The sequence below is a fragment of the Melanotaenia boesemani genome, chromosome 9 (genome assembly GCF_017639745.1).
Source record: "Melanotaenia boesemani isolate fMelBoe1 chromosome 9, fMelBoe1.pri, whole genome shotgun sequence".
In the NCBI taxonomy this organism is placed as follows: Eukaryota; Metazoa; Chordata; class Actinopteri; order Atheriniformes; family Melanotaeniidae; genus Melanotaenia; species Melanotaenia boesemani.
This window is the reverse complement of record NC_055690.1, coordinates 23833819-23856586: the sequence shown is the minus strand read 5'-3', so window position 1 is coordinate 23856586 and position 22768 is coordinate 23833819. Positions and strand designations below refer to the sequence as shown.

The window sequence follows — 22768 nt, the reverse complement described above, 5'->3', positions numbered from 1 at the left end:
CTGACCCAGCTTCACTGAGCTACAGGTGTTTTTTCCAAGGCCCATCTTTGTCATGCACCTCTGATCACACATTTGTTCAGAATAGGCATAGGTTTGCAATATCTGTATTTGCATATTTTAACAGATGATGGCATTGGGCTTAATTAATAATTGCCCATTCGGGTAGCATGTTGAGTTTGCCAGGTTCCTTTCTAAAGGTAAAATGCTTCTCCTGCCTTATTTTCCTATTCTGTGTCATCACTGAAATGACATGATCACCTTTTCAGAGTATTAATAATCTTTGCTAGCACTGGATCTACCTGTATGAATCATAATTTGAACCTGCCTGTGGCCATGTGTTGCACACAGCTTTTCATACCTTTAATCCACATTCAGTGTGTAGGTCACTAATTTGTAACCAGTGAGGTTACAAATTAGTGACCTACACACTGAATGTGGCAGATTTTCATGATAATTTTTTGATGAAATAAGATATAACTTTTGTTTATGGTAAAGATTAGTTTTAATTGAAAAACAAAAATCCTGTTTTAATCCTGTTTTAAGGAAACACCAGTTAAAAAAAAAACTTAAACACTGTTCTTAGGGGTGACAGTGAATGCATCAGAACTGTACTCAAATAAACATTTATTTGTTATTCTAATAAAGCTGGTACTCATGCATGAGAAAAAATATGGTCACACGAATCCAAAGAAGAAAAAAAAAAAAGAAAGAAAGAAATTGATACATAGGAATGGAGGAATTGTACATCACTGTGGCTCCTGGAAATATAAAGTGGCAAAAAAGAGCCTTGGAAAATGTTTTGTCAGGTGTGTATGGCTGCCTCATATATGTTGCATCTGTTTGGAGTGTTGCACAGAGATTAATGCAACATGTACGTAAAATGTAATAAGCAATAAAACAAATTTATTCCTTATTGCTTTTAAAAGTGTACCCAGTAGTTTCACCCAAACAAGTTTTAATTTTTATTTTTCTATTTATTTTTTTTAAACAATGCAATTAACTATTAAATTATTTAATTTATAGATGAATACATGTTTTTTCTAAAGGCCTACAGCTTTTAATGCTTACAACACAATTGTTAGCTCAGTTTACTGGATGTAATGCTTGATAGCAGATACACAGTTCTAAATGCCATGCCTGCATTTTTTATAAATGTTTGTAAAACGTGACACATGCTTTCTTTCTCTACATCATTTATAAATGTGTTGTTTGGCCTTGTATGAGATGTATGGTTAAATGCTTAATTGTAATTAAGACTTCACATTTACAGTAAAAAAGGAGTGAACATCACACGTTTGAAGTGTTCCTGAAAAATATAATCCACAATTTGGGTGTTTTTAAAGCTAATACTGTTATCTGTGTGTCCCAGAGGCGATACCATGCTGCCCCGACTGACACAGAACCGGCTGTCATACACTATTTTGCTCTATTTAGCTGTTTTCTTTCCCTTACTTGGATTTTGTAGTTACCATTTGCCAGTCAGGAAAGGCTTCATCAGTTTCAAGCAGTAGACATGAAAGGGGGATGACATGGTTACACAGCCTTCCAAAACACACATTGTGGGGTACAAATCAAGGAATGTCAGTGAGAGAGAAACTACCTGCAGAGACAGAGAACAACTCAGCCATCTTCCCTCTTTTCTCTCATTTTCTTCCCTCCACTTGTTTCTGTCGTGATGTGAAAGCATCCTGCTGTGTTTTTGACTGCCTCTGTCCATGTGGCACCGTATGTGTCTGAGTATGTTCTGGGTGGGGGTGCTGCTGTTGAACATGTCTTATTTTTCCCTGCAGCTCTGCGTCCTACCTATGATGAATTTGTTGAACAATCTGTCAAGATCAGAATCAGTTTAATGGGTTCAGATACTGATGATATTTCACTTTTTCTCTTTTGCATAATTAAAGCCCTGTTTTACTAGTAGTTCTTTTTGATTTTATTGTACTGTATTCTTGATGTGCTACGACTTGTTTTAGAATATAACACAATTTAGTTTTGACACTTGAAAATGTGTAAATTTCACTATCAAAGCAAATCCTTAACAAAGTGAATTTGATTGACAATTTTAAGATACTGAAATGCATTTTAATGTGATTTGAATTGCTTTCTGGTCCTTTCATAAGCCATAAAGCTGACACATTTACAGTTATGGTACATTTATAATGCGGTTGATTGATGCTCTGTGGTGTTAATGGTTGAAGTCAAATAAAAGTCAAGGCAGTCGATCCGATTACAGTACTGTTCAGAATTATTGTACTGGTCTCCTTTAAACAAGCTGAACAGGTTATTTTATTTTATTTTATTTTATTTTTCTATCTATTGGGGTATTTATTTATTTTTTATTTCATTCAAATGATCAAATTCTCACAAACTCTTTTAGACTTTTTAATTTTAGTGAAAATCCTGTTTGTTTAACTGATTTCATTTAAACATTGTTTAATTCCATCCCTGTGTATGCTGCTAGTCTATCTTTGAAAACATTTTTATAGATAATGACTGTTTTTGTGCAGTATTTATTAATAAATTGTATTTATTTGTTTATTTATACAGAACAAACTTCATGTTGGGGTTAATTTCTACATGGTCAGCACGAGTACTTTAATTCTTTAAGAATAACACGTCTTTAAACACCTCATTAAATCCTTGTTTTCTCCTCTCTGTCTTTCTTCAATCTACAGTATACCTCATCTCTAACTTATGATGGTGTCCTGGTAATGGCTGAGGCCTTCCGCACCCTTCGTCGTCAGAAAATTGACATCAGTCGACGAGGCAATGCTGGCGACTGCCTAGCCAATCCGGCTGCTCCTTGGAATCAGGGAATAGATATGGAGCGTGCACTCAAACAGGTTGGCATGACTTTGATCTTGTTCAGAAACACACAATATTACACACATATAAATATAAAACTGACTAAGAGGACAAAAGAGTTTCAGAAATCCTGATGTTGAAGTAATTTAGATTAGCATTGTTATTTCTCTGTATTTACACTTCTATAAATTCTGCTATAATCTTAAAAACAAGACTCAGCTTTTACTTAAACCAGTATGAACAGATTCTGTTCCTTTTCTCTTTGTAAGTTGTTTCCTCTAAGTTCTTGGCACATTTTATTAAAAGCAATGATAAAACACCCTATTTGTAGAGAGCCTTCTGAAAGGTCACAGTGAGAAATTTTCCAGAGGCACATTTTCACTTTATCTGAAAGCACCTTTGTGCTGCCTTGTAATAACATCTGTGTTACCGTGCACTATTTTCTGAACTTAACAGTTGGTTTGTTTGTTCAGTCCAGTACAATACACTGCTAATATAGTGAGACACTGTGTAGACTACGAAACTGAGAGTGATGTGGTGTGACACTTTATGTGATGCATTTATTGCTCGTTTTTCTTTTTTAAAAGGCTATCTGTGACAGCTGCTCTTCCTGGCTGTGCTGCTGAAGCTGCAGTTCAGTGATTTTTGTTCGGACTTTGGCTGCTACTGTGGTTCAGTCTATGCTGCTGTGGATATGTCCAGCTGTTTCTATTTAAACCTGCTGTGCTTCTATGTCAAATGTGTTACAAACAGACCACAGGGGTTCAGGATTAGAGTATATCCAATGCAACACCTGTAAGTGTTGCAGCCATTAAAAACAAATGGAGTATGTCACAGCTATAATTGTATAAACCAAAACAGCCACCGTCACAGTGACCGCTATGTTATCCCAAGACTTCACTTATAATCATGGTTACAGTCTGTCTCAGAAATATTCAGTGAGAGACAGCGGCCATATAATGCTGCATTGTAATACAGGCCGGCCGTTCTCCATGGGTCATAGAAAAAACAAACATTACTGTGAGATAAAGAAAAGTGAACCACAAAAGATTCCCACTATGACCTCCGCCTCACCTTGTTTTTATACTGCAATTACTTTTAAGTGGACACTCCCACTGACAATGTAAACTGTTATGTGTTCACCACCCACTGCATTAAAAATGCCTACCTATGCATAAGAGCATATTGCATTCATTCAGCGAATTCCCTCATATCAGCAACTCTTTTCTCCACAAATTCAAATCTTTGCTGCTGTTTCTTATCATTTATTTTTGACCACACAATCAGAATGTGACTCTTAAAGGAATATTCACTAGCAGTACTCTTAATGTACAGTATTTGCTTCTCTATTACTGTAATTTCAGGTGCGGATTCACGGTCTTACTGGAAACATACAGTTTGATCACTACGGCCGGAGAATCAATTACACCATGGATGTGTTTGAACTGAAAAGCAATGGACCTCGCAAAGTAAGTTGCCCTTATGACATAGAGACATAAATATCTCCTTGAATCTGTAAGAAGATCACATAAAATATATAACTTTTTATTTATTTATTTTTTTGCTGATAGAACGCATACATTAAAATTCAGAAAAAAAATTGTTCCGTCATTCATCAAGAAAAGTTACTTGAATCTATTGTTTTTAAGAGTTAATTTCCTAGTGTTTTCCTTATATTTTCCTTTATTCCTTATATTCTACATTTCTCGTGTTCTATCTATCTTTTTTAATAATAATAATAATTTTAAGCAATGACTCTTTGTTTATACTTATAACGTCATGTTGTTATAGACAAACTGCTATTAGGTTATCAGACTAGGTTGCTTAATCTCGTGTATAGCTATATAGCTGACTGATCTTGCATTAACCTCAGTTAAGTTTTACTCAAATCTGTGAAATTATTGCCATTTTACTTTCATGTAAACTTGTGGCTGAATTTTATCTCATTTTATTTTTCTTCCTTTTTTCTTTCTTTCTTTTTTTTCCTTTTCTTACTATGTGTCTTTAATAAAGCAAACTAACTAATTATAAGATTTCTTTGTTTTCCATACTTAAAAAGCAGGAGGATACGGCTTGAGCCAAATGTAATAATACTAAATAATTTTTACGAGAAACAAGCGCAGATGTATTCCCTATAATAAAGTAATATAATGACGTTCCAGCAGTTCCTGGTTCACTCTCAATATCTTCTATTGTTCCAAAGGGAAATTTGCCGAAATAAGTTCATTCCATTTATTTATTATTTTTACTCTACATTCATTGCTCTCCATCTCATGCATTCCTATTTCTTACAATGTTTCTGTTTTATTTTTCCTGAGTTGTTCTGGCATTCTTTTATCCTGTAAGGATTGTTTATTCAATAATACCTGAATTTTCTTCTAACTGGCTCATTTTTTACTCCCTTTCTTACCTCAGATTGGTTACTGGAATGACATAGACAAGCTTGTGTTGGTTCAGAATGAAAACGGCCTCTCCAATGACAGCTCAGCGATGGAGAACCGGACTGTTGTTGTGACAACAATCATGGTAATGCACCCTGCAAATGTTTTCTTAGTTTCACTACTGTTAAAGATTAGGAAAAAGCTGGCCTCCAGTTTTGGCAAACACCTGTTCCAAATCCATAACACAACCCATTAAGACCCAGCCCATGAAAAAATGGTAAGAAAATGAAAATGAAAAGAAAATTTTTAAATATGAGGTCTTTATTTGGCCCTTTAACAAAATGTAACAAAAACAAATTAACATTTTTTTGGGGAGGGAAATCTAACATTTATTACCATGTGGTACATTTAAAATATTATAATATGGTTTTCTGCTTCTGGGTATTTATTAGGAAACAGAAGACAACTATCAGATTGTGTTCAACAGGATTTTGAGCAAAGATTATACCATAAATTGAAGCAAAATGTCTCAGAACATATATGTGACAAATATGTCATGTCAGGCTCTTATGGGTTAAATTGACCAAAATGTCACATTACCTGGCCTACCCTGTAAAAGCTATCATGTTGCACTATGGAAAATTCTAATGAAATTCAAAGCATACAGTAGATGAGATTATTTCTACCCTGTGCAGCTATTTTCTTTCATTTGTATAACAAATATTGGGTGAGTGTACAGTACAGGAAAAGAACTGGCTTTCAAGTTATGTTCTTGCCATGAAAAATGCAGCATAAAATAAAGAGGTATGAGATTAAGTTAGACAAGCCTAGATGTCAAAATATCCACCTTATCCATCTTATAGCTTTAAAAAGTGATAAAGGGTTCTGAATGATTACAAGATCCTGGTTAGAATAGGAGGTTATGTCATTAATCTCAGTACTATCACCAGAATCCATAAAACCAATATTATTACATCCAAACAAGCACACAACCATCACAAACAGCACCAGCCCCTTTGAAATGCAACAGACAATGCTCAACAGTGTTTGGCAGAAGTGGTGGGCACATCAGCCCCAGCAATAAGTACTGTAACCTTTACAGAAAGTGCTTGAAGTGCATTTACTCCAGTCAGGCTTGTAGCAGGTAATTTGCCTCTAGTGTTAGACTATTTCTGCAGTGGCAAGAACCTGCAGATGGGAGTTGGAGAACACAGCGTACACTGCTCGGATAAGAGTAATCTTAGAGCTTGAGCCTATGTACATGTACACATTTTGTGAGTATAGATTCCTCAGTTGACATCCAGTTCACAGCTGCCACTAGGTTCTGATAACATTTCTCACACACAACACAGGGAGAGAGAGAGAAAGAGAAAGAGAGAGAGAGAGAGAGAGAGAAAGAGAGAGTGAGAGAGAGAGAGACGCTAAGTTGTAGGGAAAGTCTCTTCTGGTAACAACACGTGCATAAATTCTTTTATTTGGAAAAAAATTCCACAGATTACAAAATGAAATTAATCATATTTTTTAGTAAATTGCATTCAACTTAAATGAGGGGGGTTTGTGCCAGGGGCTTGTTAACATCGAAGAAAAATCAGTTTGGAGATGATGATTAGTTCTATGAGTTGAAGAAAGCCCTCACAGCACAGCTAGGAGGGGGTGGCAGTTGTCCAGCTGGAAGATTAAACTAATGTCTCATTAGCAGGCAAATCTAAAACTGACTTCACATCACCATTTCAAGTTGACCTCAGTCCAGTCTTTTCTAATGGCTATCACGTAGACACTGCTCTGCAACCCACTTTAATTATTCCCTTTTCTTCTACAAACGAGGATAAAGGAGGGCTAATCGGTGGATTTGTGCACATCCTCTGCTTACATTTGATTTCACTTCACCCATCTGCAGTCTTTTTATGGTGGCGATCGCCCTCCTGTAAATGCAGTCAGTCTAATTTAATTAAGCATGCAAAATTATGCAAGTGAAAGCAACGCAACAGACTAATTTTAGCTCAGAAATTTAAAATAAAAATACAGATGCTGGAGTTTTGGTTACTCAGTATTTTTTTAAAAGGTAGGTTTTTTAATCTCTAATTGTGAATGGACAACATGTTAAAAGATGGGGATTTAGTAATGAAATGAGTTTATACTGCCCCCTGTGGCCAGAAACATATCAGAGGTGATGCATGATGCTGTAAATAGTTAAAAAAAGAAAAAATTGGATGAATTTCTAGAGCTTCAGAGTGCATATTTCAGCTAAGAAAAGGGTTGTTTTGCACCTTAGGTCACACCCAAGACATAAACAGAAACACATCAAATGATTTAAATAATTTAAAGGGCAAAATGTTTCTAAATAACAAATTCTGATTTTAATTATGTGTATTTGTGTGTATCATGTTACTTAAAATATATCACTCTACCGATATTTGTGTCACTGTTAGGTCTGTGTGTTGCTGTAAAAGAAATGAGTGGGATTATTATATCCAGTGTTTGTTCCTTTCCCATGTCTGTCTTTTATGTGACTTTCTCCAAACCTGCATCCTCCCTTCACCTTCCTGATCCATGTATCTTGTTTGTCTTTAACTCACCTCTTATGCCTCCCACACCCTTTGTTTTTACCTCCATTCCTGCTCTTCCTGCATATTTCTCTGTGGATGGTGACCTCAGCAGGCCTTGACTAACATTAGCTCAGCCACCTCCTCCTCTTTGCAGCCTCTGATGATGAGGAAGCCTCTGCTGCGACACTGATCCTGAGTCTGCAGACAGACCAAGAGACTGAAACACAGACTCTCCTATGTCACAGACCCTTGGAAAAGACAAAGAGCAGCCAGACTGATGCTGATGCTGTACTAAAACTGTGTGTATTTCTGGTGGTGTTTTTTTTTTTTTTTTTTTTCCTTGTGTTTTGTTTGAAATAGTGATGTTTTGCTCTGTTAACATTGCTATGCTTTGAGGTGGTTGATTCTGCAGTGGCACCACCATAGAAAATAGCTGAAGAGGAGACTCATGACCATTGTATTTGAAACCTGTGAGGTCCTAAGTTGCTTTGTTAATTGTGCTCATGTCTTCCTCTTATGAGAAAAACCACCACTAGACAGAGACCTCTATCAAGTTTTGACATGTGATGTCAGTGGACTCCAAAACAACACTTCAGATTTTTTTCCCCCCTTCCTTTAGAAGACACCATATTCATCACCTTTCCTTTTTGTTGCATTAAAGATCAATAGAAATCACATCAACAAAATGCCCATAAGTTTTTGTTTGCTTGTTTTGGGTTTTTTTTTTTAGAGGAACTGTCAAAAATTAACTACAGACTCAGCCATACCTGTTCGTTAACCTTCTGCTTGTGTTTTGAGCTCTTCTCAAAGGGTTTCTGAATTGCTACACCAGTATGAGCACAACAGAAAAGCAGCAAAACTAGAGGTTACTAGTCAGGTCAGCTGTCTGGCAGACAATGTCTGACAATGTCTGCCAGAGATAGTATTAGTATTAATGTCTTAACATGGATTTTTTTTTTTTTTTTTTTTTGAATGTCCTAGGTGGCATCGTGGTTGCTTTTGGAGTCTATGGATGTAAAACATAGTTTTTATTAAAACTGTCATAAAAGACCCAGCTCCTATTAATAATTAGAAAATTATAAAAGCAATCACAATTCCACCTTGGACATTTTTTAAAAATCCTGTTAACACACATTTATATTCATACTTTACTGCTGCTTTGCAGTCCAGTAGCATTACTGTTGCTTTGCAGTCCAGTAGCATGTGCAAGTATCCATGCATGAATTACCATGTACAGCAACACGTACATTTTTTTTTCTTATGATCTGTCCAAATTATTATCTAGCACAATTACTGAAAACAAAGCATACAAATGAGATAATGTCATATTTTACCGAAACTGATATTTGACCTGATATTTATGTAAACTATTGATTACAATGTTTATAATTGTTTCAGCCATAACTGTGTGACCAAAATCAGAATGTAAATGTGATTTTTCTTTGATAATGGACTAGCCAACCAATATATTACATGTCTAAATGGCCCATTTACCAGGCCAAACTATAAGGTAATGTACAAAGTGGTTAATGGAGTAACTACGCAGTTATGCCTGCTGGTCATGGGTGGACTTTTCATGTGCTACTGACTAACTTTAACCTGACAAACTAGCTTTTAAAAAATGCCTTGATTGGCAGGTTGAATGAACAACTAGACACTGAGGTGACTGCCCAGCTGGTTTTTGTCTGTTTCATTGACTGGCCAACTTGCTTGGATGACAAGTGCTGTTTGCCTTTTTGGATCCTTGCGTTCTGTCATTTTTTTTTTCCATCTTTCTATTTGTTATGTAAATTTCTCCATAATCTCTCCATCCCCTCCTCAACCAGTAGCCATCTTGGTTTGTATTTAGATCACCTCATCTTTCTTCTGCAGTTCCATGCAGCCAATGCAATGAAAACTCTTTATAATCATTTTTCTGTTCAAATACTACACTCTCTATTCTCCTGACTTTTGGTCAAATTCTTCCTTCAGTCACAGTGCACTGTTTTTACATCATCTCACCTATCCTTACACGACATGCAATGACTCGTGATGCAACATTAGGCTGCCCATAACGGGGATCTTTTCAACCCAATGGCACTGAACGAAAATCCAGTACATGGTGCACAAAATACACACTTCCACTTCACACAAAGGCAAAAGACACCTGGAGAAAGCTGATAAGCTGTCAGGAAGTATTAAAGCAAAACAGTTCCAGCATCCATGTCTCTGTATTTATGTTTTTGTTCATGTTTATTTGCTCACATTAGGTTTCCTTGATTCCAAACATTTGACCTCTTGTCTGAGGTGCCTACAGCATGAGAATCAATGATTTAAAAGCACTTAGAACCAGAGTTCCTGAAGACAGCCTGCCCATCTAAACAATTTTCCCTGAGGAACATTTGTATGAGAGATGTATAATCTCAGCAGAGGCAACACTGCTCTACAACAACGTCAGATTAAACTTCTAAAGCTGGTACTTACTGACCTTTTGAAAAACCAATTAAAAGAAAAAGAACTGTCTCGCTCGCTGCTGAATCTTTATAAGCAATGTTTATTTTATTTCTCTCCCTCCTACATACTTGTTATGGAGCATTTTTCTTTAAACTTCTTACTGTACAAGATGTGGAAGTTATTTGACTGTTGTTTTAATCAAAATCAATGGCCTTCAAAAGAATTTCCTTAATATTTTATATAATTGACACCTGGATACTACAGAGACAAGTTATGGTTCTTCATGTTGCTTTTTATAAAAGCTTACTATCATCAAGGCTATGGCTAAAGGAATAAGGATAAAATGAGTTTCACACTCTCAAAGAGCATACCTAATACACGGTATTAGTGATGGAGCAGTGAGATCAATAACTTTCCGTCCTGAACTTAGCGGAAGCACCTCTGTTGCTTTTAGCCTCATGTATAATTTAAAATTCCTCATATTCATTTAGGATTTTATTATAGTTTGTTTAAATTGTGAGAAATATGAAGATTTTGAGCTGTTCTCATTTGTGACTGGTTATCTGATGCCAACAACATTCATTGTAAATGAACACACCCAAAAGTTAGAAAAGCTGAGCTAACTTACTGAGCTAATAACGTCTGTGGGACTAAATAAAAGTTGGAGACCAAAAGATGAAGATGTCTTCTGAAATGCTGAACTTCTCTTCTGTTAGCTAGTTGGGAAATAGAGTTTAATAATCAGTACAAGGAGTGTTTTTGATACATTTGTGCAACAAGGACGTGACAATATATCACTGTCAGACTACACGGGTAGTGCTATTTCATAAAATAAAGATTTTTTTAAAGAAATATGCTTTAATGTGCTACCTTGCCTAAAGAATTTCGGAATTCCGTGCCACCCATTTTGGTCAGTACTGTTTGAAGGACAGTTACTGCCACACTGGATTGGAAAACACCAAGTACATATTTGCAAAATAATAAGAAGGTGAAATGAAAGAATATAGGCATGGAGTGTAGGACACCAGGCATCTATAAAATAAGCCAAACAATGGTTCAGTTGACTTTACTGCCTTTAGGACAACATTTTCAGTGTGTCTCTGAGAATAGTACAGAACAGTGTTACTGGAGCTGTTAAAGAGATTTTATTCAAACAGTTGTGTTGTTCATTAACATTATGATTCATGTTGAGTCAATGGAATGAGCCCCAGGAACTGCTAATGTCTGTAATAATGACATTTTGGGAAAAAGGCTTCTGTATGCTCTTACACTCAACACAAAAGAGTTTTTTTTTTTGTTTTTTTATGATGATGATGATGATGATGGTGATGATGGTGATTGCTGTGGGGGTTGGTGGCAAGTGTAAAGGGTCTGAGATAAAAAAAAAAAACAACAGAGGCAAAAATGAAGAACTAAATTCTTGTTATAATGAGTAAGAAAGAAATGTACTTTCTTTCATGAAATGTGCTGGTAATTTTGTACAGTGTTTTTTTTATTATTTTGAATGTTGTATATGTTGCTTTGTTTTTGAAATTGTATATTTTAATTTAAGATGATTGTAATACAATTATTGAAATGTTTTATACACAGGTGGAAATGGATGTATAGTATTGCAATTATTTTTGATCAGTTTTTGAATTTGGTTAAAAAATGTTTTGAAAACCTACAAACAGAAAGACTTTCTTTTAACAGTTGCCAATATTTCACTCTATGGATTCAAAAACACAAAGAATCATATCATGCTAACAGCATACGTTATTATTTATTTGTTTATTTTGCAATTAACATTTGTTAATTGCACACTAACAATAAAGTCAGGAGCTGATGGTAATACTTCTTGTAGCAGATACTTTAGAAAACTTGATATATTGCTATTGTATAGATCATTCTTTCTTCAAAATACAAGTAAAACTTGTTCTGGTTGAAGAAAATTCTACCATATGTAAATGTTTTTCATTTCAAGACAAAAAAAATAACAAATGTGAGTATTATTCGGCTCCCACAGCGAGATTGTTTTAATCATGCTGTCTGCTTGTCTTTGAGCTACATTTGCTTTCAGAGTAATTTAATTTACTGGACTGAAGATGCTGCCGATGCCATCTGGCTTTCTTTTGTCAGAGTGATTTTATTGTTTATTTGATCCTTTTTAAATTGTGCCAGTCTGAATATCCTCATTGATTAAACTTTATTTGTTTTGAAAGCAAAATGATTTCCTGAATGAAGAATTCAGTCCAAAGAATGTTATCATTTTTCATTGTGGTTTATTATCTTCATAAAGTGTTTCATGGCTTGGGAGTGTTGGATATTATGAAGAGCTGACATGATTAATTAGATGAGATTAGTCTTTGATTAAAAGAGGTTTGATAAGATTTTAATAGGCTTACTTTCATTTGGATTACAGCTTCAAGCTTAGTACCACAACTCACTGTTTCTAAAAGATGCGCTGTCATTCATTAGGCTGTGTGTGTGTGTGTTTGGTTTTTTTTTTAACTCTTATATGGCGTAACAAGTCTGTTTCTTTATTTTCTTTGGCATTTAACTGCATGCAAGAAAATCCCTCCTATTACCACACATTACCAAAGCAGCCATCATTTTTTTCTTCCTGCTGTTTTTATTATTTTCTCTTGTTCACTTTTGTCTTCTCAGCTTGAAAGTTGCCCTGAGTGAGGTGAGGGTCCTAGTGAAGTCCTTTAGGGTCTCAGGAAGGCATAATAGAAGGCACTAGAAGTCTGAAATCTAAGATATAAAACACTTACTTTAGATGTTGCCATGTAAAAACATTTTGATGAATGTTGTTATTATACATGACTTAAAAAGTCACTACATGGTCCTGCATGTACAGTTAAGTATGTATTTAGTCCCCAGCATTATTTTTACTATTAGAGTTAGGTTCATTAAACAGAAGTCATATGAGTTTGTTTTAAGATATATTCATTGATTTTTTATTTTTTTTTATACATGTTTCCCTCATGTTGACTGTTTTCATCCAGCTGCTGGTTCTTCTTGATCGCTGCAGTCATCTTCCTGCAAACAGATGTCTTTTTCCCCTTATGCTGGTTTTATAGGAGGGTCCGTATGTGATGCTGAAGAAGAACTGGGAGCTTTATGAAGGCAATGACCAGTACGAGGGATACTGTGTGGACTTGGCTTCAGAAATCGCCAAACACATCGGAATCAAGTACAAGATCTCCATTGTACCAGATGGCAAATATGGAGCCCGTGACCCTGAGACAAAGATATGGAACGGCATGGTTGGCGAGCTTGTGTATGGGGTAAGGATGCAAACAAGTCTGCTGCAAATTATAGATTATTTCATTTTATCTTGGATTGTTTTTTCCATTATCGGTATTAATTTAAAAGCATGAGGTATTGTTTTAACAAAACCACAGTCAAAGGATTATTATGGGTATGGAAGCTGAAGCTCGATATCTATCTGGCACCTGATCAACAAAAAGATTGTAGTCTTTGTAGCGGTCATAAATTGTCAGGCTTACATAACACAACAGCCCAGATATTCTAAAAATAACTCATGCAGTAAACTTGTGTCAAGCCCTGCGTCACCTTAGTTACCGTGTCCCTTTCCTGCAGAGAGGCTGCGTCATGAAGTGTTCACTGCTATGTGGAAAGTTTGACAAGCTTGTTAATTATGCCTTTAACTCTGCAGGATTCCACATTGTTGCCTTAATGTAAACTTTATTGACAAGCAGGAGACAATGTCAGTCATCACTTTGAGGTTGAGTGAAAGTGGACAAGTAGCTGCAGAACAGTGACTGAATCAATTACCCTCCAGAGGGCATAGTGGAGGGTGACACAGCAAAACCGCAGAACTGACTAATGAGTTTTGACACACAAGCTTTTTTAAAGACCCCTTTACCAAACATAGGAAATACATTTGTGCTTTAAATTTTTAGTTTTGTCTTTTGCTTTACTGCTTAAATTTATTTTATCTCTCTCTTTTATCTTTACTCTTCTTGAATAGCAAAGCTAGTTTTGATTTGCTGCTACTGCAATGTGCTGGTTTTGAATAATTTGCTCTAATAAACCAAGCTTGTTGGTTTGCTAAGTTCTGAGTTTAGTTGTCTCTCACATGTCTATATGGTTATTGTAAGCAACTGTAGAGGTATACACTCTTTTTTTTTTTTTTTTTTTTTTTTTTTTTTTTTTTTTTTTTTTTTTTTTTTTTTTTTTTTTAACTTGTCTTGTCCAGCATCGTTGCAAACAGAATGATTGTCTGGCTGCTGTCTGGTGCTGGGCAATTTTACTCTATCAAGCAGGGATTTATACTACATGTATAAAGTCCCTCTTGATGACATGAAAAACTTTATTAAATCAGACTCTTAATGCTGGACTCGACCGGAGGGGACAGAGAGAGAGAGAGATAGAAAAGAAAGTAGAGAGAAGAGGGAGGGGAGAGAGAGGGACAGAAAGGGTGTGGGGAGTGCGGGTGGGGACTTAAAACATTATACAGAAAACCATGTAATCCATACTACTTGCAACATATATAACTAAGATCATCCTGGCCAGTAGGTCATTACACAACTAGTTGATAATAGTAACAATAATAATAATCACAATAATAGTAATAATAATAATAGTAATAGTAATAATAATAAGAGTAAGAGTAATAATAATAATAAGAACAGAAATAATAAAAAAAAAGAAAAAAAAATATGATAATAGATATAAGTGAAACTGCTGTATTCAAGAACACGCGCAGAGAAACCTGTGTGGATATGCTGGAGGACTCGGCCACATGGCGACGCAAAGACTGTGTGGAGACGTTCAGGAAGGAGTGACCATGCAGAGTGATCATGCAGATGCCACCTCACTTGAACAGAGGCCAGAGTCAGGCCAGCGGTCCCGAGACCCAGGCCACCAGCCCCCCCGTAGGCTACAGATCCCGACCGGTCCACAGAGACGACCACTCGCCCGCCCAGGAAGGCAGCAGCAGGAGACCCCAGCAGGAGCCGCCCCGCGGACACAGGGCACCGGCCCCGGCAGGCCGAGGCCAGCAGTCCCCGACCCCCCCGGGCACCGGCCGCCCGGGACAGACGGGGCAGAGGGCCCGGGCCCAGGAGCGCAGGGACACCCCCCACCCCCACAGGCCAAGGGCCAGCACGCCACCCGGGGGGACCCGGCCCGCCCAGACGGCCACCGCCAGAGGCCAGCCCCACACCCCAGCGCCCAGCCGCACACCCCGAGAGCCAGTCCTGCCCCCCCCCCCAGACCAACACACACAAACACACACACTCTCCTTCCACTCCTCCATTCATCCTCCCACACATACACCATCCAACCCTTACATACTCTGTCCTCCCACACACACACACCATCCTTCCACCATCCATCCTTCCACACACACACCATCCTTCCACCATCCATCCTCCAACACACTCACCATCCTTCCACCATACACTCTCCCACACCTACCCCATCCTCCCACACACACATCATCCCTCCACCACTCATCCTCCCACACATACACCATCCTCCACCTTCACACCTCCCACACACACACACACACACACCATCCTTCCACTACCCATCCTCCCACACATACATCATTCTCCTACACATACACCGTCCTCCCTCTCCTACACCAAACATCCACCTTCACGTACCCCATCCTCCCACACACACACACACCACCCCTCCATCACCCACTCTCCCAAACATACACCACTCCCCCACACACACACCATCCTCCCTCCCATACACCATCCATCCTCCTGCACACACACCATTCTTCCACCATCCATCCTCCCACACACTCCCCCTCCCTGCACCATACATTCTCCCACACATACCCCATCCTCCCCCACATACATCATCCCTCCACCATTCATCCTCCCACACCCACACCACCCCCCCTCCCACACACCACACATCCACCTCCACACACCCCACCCTCCCACACACACACACCATCCCTCCACCACCCATCCCCCCACACACACACACACACAAACAAACACCATCCCCCCACCACCATCCTCCCGCCACCCCACGCCGCGGGGGGACAGCCCCAGCCAGGAGGCGAGGAGACACGAGCCAGGCCCCCACCCCCCCCCACCCCGCCCCAGTCCCCCACTCCCCACCCCCCAAAACAGCACCTTCCCCCCAGGGCCAGCAGCCAAACCCCCCGGGACAGCCCGCCCACGCCCCGGGCCAACGCGACAGGCCACCCGGCCCACCCCGCCCCCGGGCCATCCATGGAGACAGGGGCGCTTGAAGACCCCATCGCCCCTCCCTCCCCCACTAGTGAGGGAATATATTATGTGCTGTTTGCAATTAAAAAAAGAGGGTTAAAATTGGGGGGCAGTAACTGCATTGAGGAGGGGGTGGGGCCACCTGAGCAGTCCCACCCACCTGACCTCGCATGTTCCACCCCCCAAAACGTGTTTGTATGTTGCAAATGTTATTTGTGCTCAGTGACTAAGTGGAATTAAAAGCTGGGAGGCATGCTGCCGCTCGGCGAAGCAACGGGGCCACTATGATGACCCCCCCTGCCCCGCCCAGCGCAACAAGCACACCCCCCACGGCCCTACCTGTGTATGTAGTGAAGAGTGGGGAGGGGAGGGGTCAGGAGATGTAGGTCCAGAGGGGGGTAAGCCTCCCCCCTGGAAGACGACCCGCCAGTGGCTTAGGGCGCCCCCGTCCCCCGCCGGCCCCGAAGGGCGTCACAGGCCCAGAGCAGGCACCCCAACCCAGGCACGCCACGAACCCCCCCAGGGGCCAGCCACCAGCCCAAGGGGCCACTTTCCTCTTTCTGAGTGGGAGGGGGGCGAGGCGAAGGAAGGGAACCCCAGGCCCCCGCCCCCAACACCCAGCCAGGGCGCCCCCCAGAGGACACGTCCTAACCCCCTGCAAACGCACACACTCCCTTTTTTTTTTTTTTTTCTCCCCAGCCACTCACACACACTCTCACACACCTCTATATACCAACACCTCAATACGTGCACATACCTCCACACACACACGTCACGCACATACCTATAAACACACACACCGGTGCCCACATACACACACACTCTCATACCCCTCCATACACATACACCACTACACACACACTCACATACATACCTGCATATACACACAAGCACCTCCATACATACTCACGCCTCCACCCACTCCTTCACTCCTCCACACACACCTCGACCTCCACGTGCACACACTCATATATACATACCTTCACACACACCCACATCCCACATAGACCTCCACACACACACCCGCACACTACTCACACACACACATACACGCACACACCCAGACCTTCATACACACCCACACACACATACGGCACACACGTCCCTCTACACCCACCCACACACCAGCATACCCACAGACACACACACACACACACCCACACACAAACACACCCCCACCCAGGTTCCGGGGCTGCGACCAAGCACCAGGGCACGGACCAACCCCCGGCACGGCACATCCGGACGGGCCCAGCCCCCCCCAGCAGCGGCAGACCCCCCACCCCCAGGAGCGGGGGGAGACCCGACGCCCCAGAGCCCGGGGCCCCCACCCGGCCCACCCCGGGCCCGACCGGCCACCCGGCCAGGGGCCGACGGACACCGACCCAGGCACCCCGGCAGCCACCCCCCACCGCCACGAGGCAGCCCCACCCCGGGGCCCACCCAATGCCGCCCGCCCAGACCGGAACCCCCAGCCGACCCAGCAGCGGAGCAGCCTAGATCCCCACCCAGGAGACAACCGGAGACCTGAAGCCACCAGGGACCCCCCACCCACATCCGCCCCCATCCCAGCGAAGCCGCAATCCTCCACCTACATTAAGTGATGTAGCCAGTCACAGGGGACCAGAGGGAATGAAAGTCATCTGACTGGTTCCTGGAGGAGGCAGACATTGTCTCAATGCTGATGTGATCTAACAGGAGATTTCTAAACTGCTGGATAGACAAATTATTCTTATCTTTCCAGTTCACAAGAATAGTTTTCTTTGCGATGCATAAGACTGCGAGGACCAAGTTTATGGAGTGTATTCCTATGTTGGTGTCACCCAGGTCGCCCAGTAGGCAAAGTGTGGGGTTTGCAGGAAAACTAGTTTTAAACCATTTTGAGAGATCTTCACACACCTTAATCCAGAACCTTTGGACAGGTGTGCAGGACCACAGCGCATGGATGTAGCTATCAGAGGTGTTCTCAGAGCAGTGTGGGCAGATATCTGATGGTGAAAGGCCCATCCTGAACATCCTGTGTCCTGTATAATGAGTTCTATGGAGAATTTTGAATTGTATTAGTTGTATATTTGAATTCTGAGTCATTTTAAACGTGTTTAAACATATTTGCGACCATCTTTTCTGATCAAAGTTATTAGATAAATCATCTTCCCATTTTGAAGTCGGGAGAGATATCCTGTCTTCTAGCTTTGCAAGTAATCTATATATTTTTGATAATAATTTTGGAGTATTATGATTCAGGAATTCTGCTATTCTGACAGGAAGCTGCAAGTCTAACTGTACAGGGGTATACTTCTTACATATAATTGATTTTAGTTGGTGGTACTCTAAGAATTTATTGCTGTTGATTCCATACTGTGAGACAATTGTGTTGAAAGATACAAAGTTTCCATTTTCTATTATCTGTCCTAACTGTTGTATTCCTTTAGTCTTCCATTGAGTGAAGTTTATCATCTTTTTGTTCTGCAGGATGTCAGGGTTGTTCCAGATGGGTGTAAGTCTACATGGAAAGAGGGAAGATCTGGTTATCTTACAGAATTCCCACCAAGCCATTAAGGAAAAACGGATGTTAAGGCTTTTAAAGCACTTATATGGTTTAATGGTTGAGCTGATGAACGGCAGGTCAGAGATGACTAAGTCCTCACACAAAGCCTGCTCCACATCTAGCCACGGCTCATCCAGATAACTGGGTTTGAGCCACTTGGAGATGTACTGCAGCCTGTTAGCTATAAAGTAGTTATTAAAGTTTGGTAGGTCCAGTCCTCCTCTATCTAAGGTTTTAAGACTGATACGTGACGGCTTGTTTTTCCAAAGAAACTTGGATATGAAAGAGTCCAGAGATTTAAACCAACTGGTGGAGGGTTTAGTGGGTATCATTGAAAATAAATAATTAACTTTAGGTAGGATCATCATCTTAATGGTGGCAACTCTCCCCATTATTGAGATGGGTAAGCGCCTCCACCGTAAGAGATCATCTTCTATTGTTTTTAGTAGCTGAACATAGTTTAATTTTGTTAAATCTGATAATCTGGGGGAAATATTTATACCTAAATATCTAATGTTTCCTGTCTGTATTTTGATATTAGGGATGTTTTGTAGGTCACAGTTGATGGACATGGCTGTAGTCTTAGACCAGTTAATAGAATAATCAGATATTGATGAGAACTTATTAATAACCGTGATTGTCTGAGAGAGTGATGTTTGTGAGTTCTGAAGGAAGAGTAATACATCATCTGCATAAAGACTTATTTTATGTTCTATATTTTTGCCCTGGATTCCTTTAATTTCTATATTTTGTCTAATAGCAGCTGCTAACGGCTCTATGAAAATGGCAAAAAGTGAGGGGGAGAGTGGACAGCCCTGTCTGGTGCCTCTCTGTAAGCGGAAGCTTGGAGAAGTTTGATCGTTGGTTTTCACACATGCATTTGGGTTATTATATAATATTTTAATCCACTCTATGAAAGAAGGTCCAAACCCAAATTTGTCTAGTGTTGCAAATAGAAACTTCCAGTTTACCCTGTCGAAGGCTTTTTCTGCATCTAGAGAAATGATTGTGGATTCTAGATTATGTAAAGTAGAGTAATCAATGAGGTTAATTAGTCTACGTGTGTTAGTAGATGAATGTCGACCTTTTATAAAACCTGTCTGGTCCGGATGTATTATAAGAGGGGTTATTTTTTCTATCCTTCTGGCAAGAGCTTTACTGATTATTTTCAGGTCTACATTTATTAAAGATATGGGACGGTAACTGGATGGAAGTGTGGGGTCTTTGCCTGGTTTTAGCAATAGTGTTATATTAGCTAAGTTCATATTTTGCGGTATTTTTTGTTTTTCCTGTATTTCTAACAACATATTATAAAATGTAGGAGCTAGCGTTGTCCAGAATTCCTTGTAAAATTCTGCTGAGTAACCATCTGGACCCGGGGCTTTATTGTTGGGCATATGTTGGAGAGCTTCGTGGAGTTCATCTACAGTAATAGGTGCATCTAAATTTATTTTATTTTCATTTTTTAGTTTTGGTAGATTAATGTTGTTTAAAAAATTGTTCAATATGTTCATCTGTTGGATTAATCTGTGATTCATATAATGTTTTATAGAAGCTTCTAAACGTGTCATTTATCTTGTCTGGGTCATGGCTGATGTTTCCGTCTTGATCTTTAACAGAGGAGATTGTTGTTTTCTCCTTGTTTGTTTTTAGTTGATTTGCTAAAAACTTTCCAGATTTGTTACTGTGTTCAAAGTTCTCCAAGCGAAGTCTTTGCACTAAAAACTGTGTTTTTTTATCTATAATTTCTTTAAGCTGCAATTTAGTTTTCCTTATATTATTCATTGTGTGCTCTTCGGGGGAAATGCGGTAAGCCTCCTCCAATGATTTAATCCTGAGTTCTAATTCTAAAACTCTTGCTGTTTCCTTCTTCTTCTTATGTGAGGAGAAGGAAATTATTTTCCCTCGCATTACTGCTTTTCCTGCTTCCCATAGGAGACACGCTGAAGTTTCAGGCATGTCATTTTTTTCTATATAAATTGACCATTCTTTTTTAAAATAATCAATGAACTCAGGATCTTTCAATAAAGAGGTGTTGAATCTCCAGCTTTTACCAATCGGTTTATTATTTTTGTTTCTCAGAGTGAATGAAACTGGTGCGTGATCGCTAATGCTGATTGGATGTATCTGAGTCTCTGAAATGTCGCCCATTAGTGAGTTACTATTTAATATATAATCTATTCTAGAGAAGGAGTGGTGAACTGAAGAGAAGAAGGTGTATTCTCTTAGTTTAGGATGGTGAGAGCGCCAAGCATCGCAAAGAGGTATACACTCTGAATGAAGGGTTTCAGTCAGTTGTTTACAGGGTTACATATGTAATTTTTTTCTCTTTTTTTCTTTTTAAGTTAGCTTTAAGTTAGACTTTTTAGTCACCACGTTTCCTGTTGTAAGCAGCAGCAGAGATAATAAGCCTCGCTATTTTATGTTTCAACAGATCCCCGAATTTTAAATAAGGAAAAAGGTGTTGAGCCACACAACGTTTTTTTCATATATATTTCCTGGAAAACAGAAAATGAGTGCAGTAACTCATTGATACACACTAACATAAATATAAGTACAGTAAATAAGGACAATAAGAGGGTTTGTACAATTCTAACAAGCTCGAAAGTTAATATTTGGTGTGACCACATTTGCTCTTCCACTTAATCTAAGCCCTCCTAGCCAAGCTTTCTTAAAGCAGTCTTCAGAAATAGTTCTCTAGGCTTTTCGAAGGTCATCCCAAAGCTTTTCTTTGGATTTTGGCAGTGGGAAACACTCTGTGGATTGGACTTGCCTCTAACAGATGCCATCAGATTGGTATCTGGGGAGTCTGGATACTGGGTGAACACCTCAGACTGTTTTTTGTGTGTGTGTGTGTGTGTGTGAGCAAGAGAGAGAGAAAGAGAGAGAGAGAGAGAGAGAGAGAGAGAGAGAGAGAGAGAGAGAGAGAGAGAGTTCTCTGCTGTCCTAGTCGATGATGCTACTACTTTAGGAAAGCACTGTTTGCCACATTGAGGGTCTGACTGGTCTGCAAAAATATTTAGGTAGGTAGCAAATGTGAAAGTGATAATCATATCAATGGCAGTATGTAGGTTTTCCTGGCAGATTGCAGGAATATATGACTTATTTTACTCATCTGTGGCTTTAAAGGTATGGTTTTGTGGAAATAGACAAATAAACAAACACCCTATAAATCATATGAAAATTGTCTACTTTTTTTAGATTTTATTTCCTTTAGTGTATTGCACTCTTTTCATTAGTCTGCAAAATATTCCACAGTAAAAAACACTCAAAGTTTTTGTTTATCCCCTCCATCATTATATGACCTTGTGCAGCTGTTTGTGGTTTATAAATCTCCATAGACCCAGAATATTAGTAAATGGGTCACTTAAGACTTTCCCAGCTTCTTCCACTGGGAAGGTTCGTTCATTGTTGATTCATTTATTGAGCTTAGATTGTGAATATTAGTGTTTTATGTTTGTTATCTGATCAAACTGCAAGATTTGGGCAAAGCAAGTTAAAAAATGATGCTTGTAGATCAGTTTAAAAGATATGAGTCATTAATTTTTAAATTTTTATTTTTGTGGTTTACACGCTGTTCAGCTGTAAAACTCACATCTGGGCACAGATGTTTTCTGTGGATCCTTCAGCCAAGACCTTTCAGTTAACTGATTATAGCTGTTGGAATCACAACTTCTTTGCAGTTCGTTATTTATTGTAGGTTTTTTTCTGTTATAATGCTCCAACACATATAGAAACTGTGTCTGTCCATGAGTGTTTTTGAATGCTCTGGCATGTAGGTGCATGTTAGATCTGTCTGACTAATTTATATTCAGGATATGCCACTTTAAGCCTATATACTGTATGAATTAC

General features: G+C 39.5%; 1 protein-coding gene across 7 annotated transcripts in view; it reads left to right on the top strand.

The window, feature by feature from the left end:
- Nucleotides 1–22768, top strand: part of gria4a (glutamate receptor, ionotropic, AMPA 4a) — a 125631-nt gene that overhangs the window by 69038 nt on the left and 33825 nt on the right. For 6 of the 7 annotated variants that reach the window (XM_041994895.1, XM_041994890.1, XM_041994892.1 and 3 more), the window contains exons 8-11: nt 2673–2840; nt 4167–4271; nt 5218–5328; nt 13228–13434. In XM_041994895.1, the coding sequence (XP_041850829.1) occupies nt 2673–2840; nt 4167–4271; nt 5218–5328; nt 13228–13434 (591 nt within the window). Of the gene's footprint in view, nt 1–2672; nt 2841–4166; nt 4272–5217; nt 5329–7883; nt 8291–13227; nt 13435–22768 lie in introns of those variants that run through there. The other variant, XM_041994897.1, reaches the window with a different exon arrangement.